This window comes from Rhinolophus hipposideros (assembly GCF_964194185.1).
Source record: "Rhinolophus hipposideros genome assembly, chromosome: 1".
Classification (NCBI taxonomy): Eukaryota; Metazoa; Chordata; class Mammalia; order Chiroptera; family Rhinolophidae; genus Rhinolophus; species Rhinolophus hipposideros.
Genome location: NC_138047.1, coordinates 50,381,958 through 50,394,017, shown reverse-complemented (window position 1 = coordinate 50,394,017; position 12,060 = coordinate 50,381,958). Strand labels below are relative to the sequence as shown.

General features: G+C 33.2%; 1 protein-coding gene across 1 annotated transcript in view; it reads left to right on the top strand.

Annotated features, from left to right (window-relative positions):
* Window positions 1-5,517, top strand: part of LOC308499278 (UDP-glucuronosyltransferase 2A3-like) — a gene marked incomplete at both ends in the record, with an annotated part of 35,109 nt that extends 29,592 nt beyond the window's left edge. The window contains 4 exons of the mRNA XM_081052376.1: window positions 2,665-2,796; window positions 4,092-4,179; window positions 4,600-4,819; window positions 5,238-5,517. Of these exons, the coding sequence (XP_080908502.1) occupies window positions 2,665-2,796; window positions 4,092-4,179; window positions 4,600-4,819; window positions 5,238-5,517 (720 nt within the window). The remainder of the gene's footprint in view (window positions 1-2,664; window positions 2,797-4,091; window positions 4,180-4,599; window positions 4,820-5,237) is intronic.
* Between the last annotated feature and the right edge of the window lie 6,543 nt (window positions 5,518-12,060).

Genomic DNA, 12,060 nt, shown 5'->3' with positions numbered 1-12,060 from the left:
GTTGAAACTGTCAAAATTAATGACAAAGAATTCTCAAGGCAGCCAGGGAAAAGTAGACAATAATCTACAAAGGAAAGCACATTAATCATTAGATTTTTCAGCAGAAATTCTGCAAGCTAGGAGGGAGTGGAATCAAATATCCCAACTATTGAAAGACAGAAATTACCATCCCAGAGTATAATAATATATCCAACAAAGTTATCCTTTAGATATTAAGGAATAATAAAGATCTTTTCACATGTACAGAAGCTCAGTGAATTTTCCTCCATGAGGCCTGCATTACTGGAGGGTTATTCTACGTGAAACAAACAGAAAAAGATACAAAATTCTGAGTAAGATGCCTAACAGACCGATAGAAGCAGGGAATGGCATTCCTGATTCAGAACTGGGCATTAAGTGTAAGAATACACTTAAATATAACACAAAGATTCAGCAGATAAAACAATGAAAAAGAAAAAGAGAAGAAGACAATTTCTTAATGGAACTCAGAAATGAACTCACAGCATAAGTATATACTTTGTGACAACAAAAACATAAAAGAGGAGGGGGAAAGTTTTGATTTTAAAGGAGGAATGGAGATCAAATGCATACTGAAGAAAATGAAGTACTGTATATATGAAACTTTCTTTTACATAAACTTAAAGGTAAACACTCAAACAAATCCAGAACTGACGCACTTAAAAAAAAAAAAAAAAAAAAAAAAAAAAAAAAAAAAAAAGGAAACAGAGGAAAAAAGTCATAGAATATACCAAAGTAAAATAACAGACAGGGACACAAAGGCAAAGAAACAATGGAGACATCAAGCTACTAGAAAACAAAAGATGAAGTGGCCATAGGAATTCCTTAGATGTCAATAATCACTCTAAGTGTAAATGGACTGAACTCACCAATACAAAAGCACAAAGTTGCAGATTGGATCAAAAAACAAAACCCAACCGTATATTGCCTTCAAGAGACACATCTCAGCTGCAAGAATAAACAGACTCAAAGTGAAAGGGTGGAAAATGATACTCCAAACAAATGGCACCCAGAGAAGAGCATATGTAGCTATACTTATATCTGATGATATAGACTCGAAAATAAAGAAGATAAGAGACAAAGATGGACATTTCATAGTGATAAAGAGGACAATACATCAAGAAGACATAACAGTTATCAATATATATGCTCCCAATCAGACAGCATCAAAATATATAAAGCAACTACTAATAGACCTAAAGAGAGAAACTAACAGAAACACCATTAATTTGGGTAACCAAACACTACATTGACTGCTATGGATAGATCATCCAAACAGAAAATCAGTAAGGAAAAATCAGCTTTAAATGATACATTAGACAAAATGGACATAATTTACATTTACAAAGCCTTCCATCCTAGAACACCAAACTATACATTCTTTTCTAGTGCACATGGAACATTTTCAAGGATAGACCATATGTTGGGACACAAAACTAGCCTCAATAAATGTAAGAAGATTAAAATCATACAAAGCATATTCTCCAACCACAATGCTTTGAAATTGAAGATGAACTGCAAAAAGAAAGCAAGAAAAACCACAAATACATGGAGATTAAACAATGTGTTCCTAAAGACTACTGGGTCAAGGAAGAAATAAAAGAAGAGGTCAAAAGATACATAGAAACAAATGAGAATGAAAATACAACATATCAAAATTATTGGGATGCAGTAAAAGCAGTTGTAAGAGGGAACTTTATATTATTATAGGCCTAGTCCAAGAAACAAGAAAAATCCCAAATAATCAACATTTCATCTTAAGGAACTAGAAAAAGAAAAAGAAATACAACCCAAAGTCAGCAGAAGGAAGGAAATAATAAAACTTAAAGCAGAATTAAATGAAATAGAGACCAAAAAGACAACAGAAAAAAATTGATGCAACAAAGAGCTGGTTCTTTGAAAAGATTAATGAAATTGACTACCCCTGGCTAAACTCACTAAGGAAAAAAAGAGAAAAGACAAAAGATATTCGAAATAAAAGAGGAGAAGTTTTCATAGATACCATAGAGACACAAAGGATCATGCAAGAATACTATGAAAGTATGCCACTGAATTTAATTACCTAGAAGAAATGGACACATTCTTAGAAATACATAACCTTCCTAGACTGAATCATGAAGAACTGGAAAATCTAAATGACTGATCAACAGTGGGAAATTGATACAATCATACAAAACCTCTCCAAAAGCAAAACTCCATTATTAGATGGATTCACTAGAGAATTTCATAAAAAATACAGATGATTCAATACCTGTACTCCTAAAAGTCTTCTGAGAAATGGAAGAAGAAGCTATATTTCTTAACATTTTATGAAGTCAAAATTACTCTGATAACAGGTAAAGATAACACATACAGAAAAACTATAGAGCAATATCTCTGAGGAATACAGATGCAAAATAAACTAAATACTAGCAAATCACATACAACAATGCATTAAAAAGATTATACATCACAATGAAGTGGGGTTCCTTCCAGGGAGCAAGAATTATTCAACTTATGCAAATTAATCAATGATAACTAAATATATAAACAGTCTAACAATGTCTCTGGCAATCCCCGTGCATCTTCATGTTAGAAGTGTAAGTGAACTTTATTTTATTCCCTGTGATGCTGTACCTTTGTAAACCAGGAATGTTTTCTCTCCAGGAAATAGAAGAATTTGTCCAGAACTCAGGTGAAGATGGTATTGTGGTATTTTCTCTGGGTGCAACTATCCAAAATCTCCCAGAAGAGAAGGCCAATCTTATTGCTGCAGCCCTAGCCCAGATTCCACAGAAGGTTAGTACAATCTTTGGTCCTTCTCAGCAGCTATTTACCAAATGGAGAGAGAATGGGGCTAATGGTGTCTTTCCAGGTGAAAGTAGAAACTCATTTTATAGTTATTATATCAGGTAACAATATAAAGTAAAAATTTCTTGACCTACACAATAGTGAGTTTTAGACTTGACTTCTGAGTACTGTTGTTATTATGGAAACACATCTCTTTGGAATCATGTTTTTAATAAAATAAATTGAAAAATTAAGTCCATTGCTCATTTTCTAGTATTTGAAATCATAAAGTCTCTTCCGACTAGAGCCAAAATAGTTTTGAAGCATAAACACTCTAAGGACCAGGAGAAGGGAGAACTGAAATGACAGAGATAAAAATGAAACATGCTCAAGAATATCCTCCACATCTTTGGTTGTATTAAGACTTGATCCATTATAGCTGAGCATCAGAGTAGAACCCTAGATTATTTTAGTCTTAGTCTTTTTAATTAGAGTTTTCTAGAATTAAAAGGCCATAGAAAATTTAATTTTCTAGTCTATCAATTTGTATGTTATACTTATGACATTCAATTATTTTTTATGTTATCACAACAAATCTGGATTTTCACTCTTTATATATTTCTATTTGTTAAATATTTAAGAGTCCCTTTATTTTTATATTTGGTTAAATTCCATGAAACCATATAAAATTCCATATAAGAGAAATATGCTAATTACAGAAACAAAAGAAACAGGGTACTTCATTGGAAAATGAAATATAAGCAAATGTACTGCCTCATTCTTACTTTAAAAAAAAGAAGAAGAAAGAAGTTGTGTGGGGATAAAAAAGAAAGTAGAAAGAATAGGATTGAAGGAAAACCAATGACCCAAATAAACAAGTAGAAAAAATCTAAAGGAAGATTATTTGTTAAAACACGAAGTTGAAGATAAAGCTATGATCTTGGACATAAATTTATGTAGGAGTAATATGGTCAGAAAAATTTTAACTTCCACATTCTAATTGAATAGGGCAGTACTGCTTAATTTTCTACTTCTTCACTTATGACCTCATTCCCAGAACCTTTTAATTAATAATAGATAAAATAATAGTATAGTTAATAGGCAACTACCACAAGTGCTTTAAAAATGGTGGTTGTAAACAAAACAGTCCCACTATTTATTTCAGTGTCTACAAGGTATATCTATATACCTTTTCCACCATGACCTAGAGTAGGATAGATGCATGATTTACAAGTAATTCTACAACCTGAAAATGTTATTATCCTGTGGTTTTACTTGTGAAATATATGCATTGTGTTCCACAGGTTTTATGGAGATACACAGGAAAGAAACCGGCCACATTAGGAGCTAATACTCGGCTCTATGACTGGATACCCCAGAATGATCTTCTTGGTAAGACTATGGGGGGAAAACGCTGTGTAGAAGTTCATGAAGAAGTTGATTAATTCTTAAACAACACTTGATTAATTAATAGTTAATGTAATATAACTAATATCAACAAATATTTAACAATTGTAAATATTTCTCATTTTACCTTAAGTTTTAAAAGATATAATTAAAGATTTGACCATTACATTTATAGATTCATACTTGCTATGATTCAGATAAGAATTTCAGGCTAAATAGTGGGAATTAGTGTCTCCTTTTCCTGGGAGAACAATTTTCCGTGGTGGCAGTGCCCCATGTGCTCAGTTTCAGTAGAAAATACTGCCTTCTTCAGTAACTTATCCCACAGATCTTCCCCTTCTCTAACATTCTGTTAACGTGCTATAATGACGTTTTCACGTGCTTCACATTCTATTCCCAAACTAGGTCATCCAAAAACCAAAGCTTTTCTTACTCATGGTGGAATAAATGGGATCTATGAAGCTATTTATCATGGAGTCCCTATGGTGGGCCTCCCCATATTTAGCGATCAGCATGATAACATCATTCACATGAAGGCCAAAGGAGTGGCTGTGGAGTTGAACATGAACACAATGACCAGTGCAGATTTGCTCAGCGCCTTGAGAACAGTCATTAATGATCCTTCGTAAGTACAATTGGTTTCTAAAGGATTACCACTGGTTGTGTTGGGCCCCACACAAGAAAATGTTAAAGACCATGCTAATATTGGACACTTTCCCGATCTTGAGTCATTCACCATCTTGGCCTTGGAAATCTCCTGGGAAGAACAGTTCAGACAATGTCACACGTCCTTCTTGGTAAAATTAGTCTTGAATTAACAACCAGTTTATTCTGAGTTTTCCTATGTCTGCATTTAACCACATTCTATTAAGAATATATTTCTTTTTCAATCTCCCTACTATACCTATGAAAATCCTATACAATGATCAGAGTTAATATAACAACAATTTCTAGAGCACTTAGATTGTTTAACTTTTATAACATGTATCATACAAGTAACAAAACAAAACCTCATTAATATTTCCTTTGTATTTGCCTTCCAGTTATAAAAGGAATGCCATGAATTTATCAAGGATTCACCATGATCAACCTGTAAAGCCCCTGGACCGAGCAGTCTTCTGGATCGAGTTTGTCATGCGCCACAAAGGAGCCAAACACCTGCGGCCAGCCATCCACGACCTCACCTGGTTCCAGTATTATTCTTTGGATGTGATTGGATTTCTATTGGCCTGTACAGCATCTGCTATATTCTTAGTCACCAAATGTTGTCTGTTTTCTTGTAGAAAATTTGGTAAAACAGGAAAGAAGAAAAAGAGGAAATAGATCCTTCCAAATTTGGCAAAGTCCTAAGTGGACAATCCTGTTCATTTCAGCCACAAAATGTTTAATAAGAACACCGCCCCTCCTTCTTGTCTCAAATTTTTCCATTTCTCTATTTTAGCCTTAACAGAAAGCCCAGAATTCCCTAAGACCATTAACTAGTGAGCATGTCCCATTCTTTCTTTTTTTAGTCCCAGCTGTTCTTACTCTCTTTGGCTTTACCCAATTTCTATCACAGGGACATTAATAATACATAGCGTATTGTCTCAACTAAAATCCTGAAAAGCTTTCATTAGCGAACAGGGAACTTGGTAAAATCAGCAAATTGCATCGGTATTAGATTTTGTCGCATTTCCTTAACTATAAATATTTTTCCTAGACATACACAATGGTAATATCAATACTATTGTTTTTACTAAGACTCCATGCCCCTGGTTTGTGATGTTGGCAAAAATACTACAGAGACCGGGGATTGGGATGGTACTTTGTATTTAGAAATTACAACTACTTCTAAGGAGAAAATGGATGCATCCTCTAGGAAGGAAAGTGACCAATGCAATCTTCTACCTTCTGGATGGCTAGAACCCTAGGGAGTGGTGTCATATGGAGAACAAAGTGGAGAAATATTGTCTATTAACAGACTGAGTATATAAACAGCTGAAGTAGCCATATGAGCCTTGGTGAGGTGAATTCAATGCTGTGCATTCATGTAGAGTTTCCATCCCATTCTCCATTGCTTCTCTATGCATGAGTTTTATGATACAATTCTGGAAGGTCTGATAAAAGACAGTGGCATACACCAGACTGCTCATTCAGAACACCTTATTATTGAGACATTTGCCTACAACAAGTGATTCCTGAAGGAAATTCCAGTGAATTATGAAGACCTTCATAATCTATGCAAATTCCAAAAAAGTTTATCTACATAATTCTACTCCAGATCTTCTTGCCTTTAATCTTCCCTCTAAACCTTCCCAAGTCTTATACAAATTAATTAATCCATTAGTCACTGCTAATGAGTCGGTAGTTCTGTAAAGCAGGCCATTCTCTTTATGATTCAATGCTTGTTTTACAGATTTTAAGATGGTAATGGCTTCATTTATATAAAATTATATAATGTCCCAATGAATGAAACATTTTGTTATCATTTTGTATTGACTTTCGTTTTTGGTACTGTTTTTGAGGTAAAATCAATTATTTTCTAATACAATATAACATCTACATTCTTTTGTCAAGTGTATATATGACATTTTTCATATATTTAAATGTTCTTATGTTTCAATGTTTTATATGTTTTCTTTTTAGTCAGACTATAACTAGAGTTTTATAAATTAACTAAATAGATATTTCTAAACACAAAATTTTCGTGTACTTTGTTTATTTGGAAACCACTGTATTTCATTTCCAGTATCTTTTCATGGATTTTCTGGGTTTTTTTATTATATTTCCCCATTTTTCTGTTGTTTCCTAGAACTGATGGAGTTTTTTGTTTGTTTGTTTTGCTGTGCATTTCCAATTTGTTCATCTACTTACTGGAAGTTGCACACTGTACTAATATTTAGGCGTGCTTCTTTTAACCAGTACATAATTGAATACTTATAACCTAACATGTTTACATCTTTTACTTAGGAATTCTATTTAGTTACATTAGCAAGGTAAACTGACATATTTTATTTTTATGACCATGTAATCAAGATATTGTACACAAGAACTCAGTAACATGACCATACCTAAATAGCCTAGTAAAAGTTGTCTCTAGATATCCATCTACCTAATATAACTCGGATCTGACATATTGATAATTGCTAACAATTGAAGCAATTATCTACAGGAAGGCATTTGATATGTGCTAAGGCTAATTCCAAGATTTCTTTGAAATTAAAACAATCTCATTTGAATTATTTTGTGAGCTTAAATATATAATCATTACATAAAAAATGCACTTTGTACCTCTCGAAAATAAACTACCAATTATTAGTTTTATAGATTAATACATTGTCTTTATAACTCAATTGTATGTGAATAATATAACTAAAGGAAATGGTTATTAGTCACTTATAATTCACTCTTTTGATCCACAATACCTCACATGTAACATTTTAAATAAACTTCATGTAATAATTACTTTTATGAGCTTTCATTCTCTTTTATTAGATATGTTCTATATTTATTAATGTGAATAACTCCTAAATACACAATTTTCATAAACATTATATGCTCAGTCATTCTTAAAACGTAACCTAAAGGTCTTGAAAATCAAAATCACCAACAGGTTTGGTAGTGAAGGCAGAATGTGAGGCACATAAAACAAGGCATATGAAGGATATAAACACATTTTATGTCCTCTATAAATGGGTTTCTCACTAATCACTGAAATTTCATGCTGAGTGTCCTCAGGAAAAATTTCTTTGTTATCAAATTAAAAGCGTTGAACTATATGACTTCAGACATAACTTTGAATGCTAAAATGTGATGACTCTCAAAGGAGACTTTCAACCTTGGAATGTATTTCATCACCAACTTTGATTAGAAACTAAAGAGAAAAAGAATTCTCATCTGAATTTTTCTCTTTAGTTCAGTTGAAAAGAACATTTTTGTGCATATTAAATAGTTGATATTTATTTGTAAAGGCTTTATCCTAAAATTACTAATATGTGTTTGTCTTCAAACAACAACAATTAAAGGCAGCAGTACAATAAGCACACTGCAGTTGTTGCATATACACATGTCCCTTACATTCCAAAGGGATGGTAGTCCTCAACGTGAATTCTTGCTATGAATATAGTGGCCTTCCAAGAGACCTGATGAGACTTGGGAGGATGAGATGGAATAATATTCAAAATCCTTCAAACATAGGAGTTAACCAGAGACTATAACAAGATAAGAACTGGGACATATCCCTGACTAGAGTGGAAAATCACTGATAGGGATTCCTTGCAAATATGTTGGGACTAATTTATTATATTCAACTTAATTGGGGGGGTGGAAATGAGCTTCAAATTCATCAGTAGTCTGGTGCTTTAATTGTGGATTGACTTTTTTGTAGTGAAAGTACACTAACACATATCTATTCTTTCACTACCTATTCTCCTTTACACCTTGCTCCATCTTCCTTTCTCTTTTTCCTTTCTCTTTCTCTCTCCTTCACTTTCCTTCCTTCATTCCTTTTTCTCTTCCTACCTACCTTCCTTTCTTCCTATTAATTAGTTCCACCTATTTATTCTATTTATATCTATAAACCATAATTATTCTAGAGGACCTAAATTTATGATTTTTTCCTCAAATGCTGCATCAGTAAGTGGTGTAATTTTCCCATTTAAGTTATATATAAATTGGTTTCACTCAACCATTCTTTGTTTTCTTTAGGAAAAATCACTACATTATATGAGTGATGGAGCAAGTGGATATTTGACTAATCTGAATATATTGGGATATTGAATTTCTTATCCATACTTAGCTACTTTTTAGTTTGTTGGAAAATTGCACTAGTAACCCACCAAAATTTTACTTAAGGTACGCCTATTTCAGTGAAGTTTTTATATCCCTTATGATATGACACCTGATATTCCCTTAAAGAATACAGCCTCAATAAGAGTGACATGCTACTGGACATTTTGGTTTGCAACTCCAAGATCATTTTTTATATAACAGAAGATCTTCTAAGCAATATAAGCTCATATGGACATATCATTGAGAATTTTAGCTGAAGCATGACACGAATGAACTGGCATCGTAAAATGCCAGTGGAATTAAAGTGTAGTTAGTGGATTGTAGGCATAGAAAGTATAACCACACAGATCACTAGAGAGACTGCTTTAGTAGTCCTGACAAGCACAACTGAGATCAGGAAAAAAAAGGGTATTTATCATTATGGTAGAGAGATAAAGATACTTTCACAACACACTTTGAAGTCAATTCAAAGGTTTGGTAAGTGAAAGGGATTAAGTGTTCAGGGAAGAGAAGGAATTAAGGCAGACTCCTGGATTTCTATCTAGTGTGTTTATTTGCATATTAATGGCTTACTGAAATAGGAAACAATTGGAGAGACAACTTTTTAAGATGAATATGTTGTATTCTCTTTTGGATTTATTTACTTCAAGGAGCCAAAGCAATATTTAGGTGGAGATTTTTAGAAGTCATTTGGAAAATAGTCAATAATATTGTAATAACTACATATGGGGTCATATGGGTACTAGAATTATCAGGGTGATCATTCGTAAGTTATAGAAATGTCTAAACACTATGTTGTACACCAAAAACTAATACATCAACTGTATGTCAACTGTAATTAAAAAATTTTTTAAACAGTTATTTTAAAAAAACAAGTCATTTGGATAACACAAAGTCTCAATTTTAGCAAAGGCAAAAATGTAGATTAAAGATAAACAGCATAAAGGAGAGTATGGAAATGAGAGACCCAAATATTGGGTTACTTCTTTGCCAGCATGTTGATCGACTTTTTTAAGTAATAAAGAAAACTATATAACACATCCCAAATCTTTGAAGAAATGCAGAGGGTTAGGGATTTTGGAAGGAAACAGTATAGTAAAAGAAAAGCCAGCAATATAAATATAATAATAATGTGCTTAGCTACCAATGAGGACTGAGAAGAGAGACCATCTTTTACTTCGGTTGTAAGCATATGAGCAAAATTATTTAGGAAGCTTGCAAGGTATATAGTGTTCCCAGGAGAGTTCTTGATTTCTGTTTTTATCATAAATGTGTATTGAGGTTTGAAATTTCATCCAAGAATCTGACTATCCTTTTTTTTCTCCTAATCAAGTTATAACTGCAATCCAACCTCTATTAGGAGATATTATTGGAGATAATGAATCAGTATTTATTAAACATACAGATTGAGATATTTCTTGATTCTCTAGATAATCTCCCATTCTATCATATAATATTGACTCTTTTACTCCCACCTTTCACACATACGTGCACACATACCACACAACGAACCGCAATCCTTCACAAAGTCATCTCATGTAAGTGATGCAAGATGGAAAAAGTTGTTCTCTTCCCCAAAAAACATCTGTTAATATAAAAGTTTGTGCAAGGTGAATACCCATCATGAGTTACAGCTCTTCTGAATAAAATCTGGGTATAGTAGGAGGTACCAACTGCTTATTGAGTGTTTATGCAAAAGTAATTACATTAATGTATATTAATTATTAATGTAGAGGGATAGACAGATGAGTAGAGGATGAATGATTACCCACCACTTCATATCTTGAAACTTTATCACCTGCCTAAATATGAATATCCCAGGGGCATATAAACATTTCCATAGAGTTGTCTTATTAAAGCAATCACTTCAGGAAAAAAAAATCTGATAGATCATATTGATTCCTAAATTGCTGCCAATTTTGTGTATCATATTTCACCTAATGATACTATCAGCCTTTTGGTCTTTAAGGCAGAAATCCTATTTCTTTACATCTTTCTACGAAACCACAACTTTGCTCTTAGCATTGTTTCCAGCTTCAGATCTAATCACTAATCACAAGTTTCAACTTGAAACTGTCCTTACAGTTTCAACTGTATTCCTCACATTTACTATTTTCAGACCTTGTTTTAGACTATTAATATTCCACGTTCAAGTCACTAATACACAACTTTAATCATTTTCCCTTCTTTCACATCCTTGCCTTTGGGGTGGCAGGATGACTCAGTTGGTTAGAGCTTGAGCTCTTAACAACAGGAATGCCAGTTGGACTCCTACATGGGCCAGTGAGCTGCGCCCTCCACAGCGAGATTGAAAGACAATGACTTGGAGCTGATGGGTCCTGGAAAAACACACCGTTCCCCAATATTCCCCGATAAAAATTAAAAAACAACAAAAACAAAATTGTCTTTGTATGCAATCTATATTTAGACTCTAGAAATGTTTGCTAAAGAAAATATTTGATCTTGTGACTGCCTGTCTTCTAAATTTGATTAAATATATTTTGCCTATTTTAAAACCCATAGTATATCTATCAAGACTACCTATGTCTCCTAGTTCAATCTAACTTTCTCTATAAACTATTGCCCAGATCTTTCTCTGTGATCCATACCCACTGGAATGTTTTCCAAATGTCCTATGAATTTCTCTCATTCCTCTATTCATTGTGAAATCTGTCCTTTTGCCACATTCTGCCTAGATCCTACCAAGGCTTTTATCTTACCTCATATGTTATTTGCCTTAATAAAACTGGTCCTAATAATTCCACAGAAAATTAATTGCTTTTCCTTTGGTTTTCTGAACGTCCTTTATTCAGATGACTGTTAACAAAATTTTCCCCATAAGCAGCCATGTTAACTTAAGCAAATTATTTTGCTACTCCACACAGGGAAAACAATGTGCAGTATGTGTTCACCTAATCTCCTGGCACCTTTGAACACAGAGTGGAATGGAAGTTCGTGTGTATGTGTGTGCTTGTGTGTGTGTGTGTGTGAACTTTAGAGAATTCTTACTGTTTATTGCCCTTATCACCAAACTAGAGAATCAATATATTTCTAGGTCATTTATTTGAATTTTAAGTTCTAAAGCTGGAAGAATTT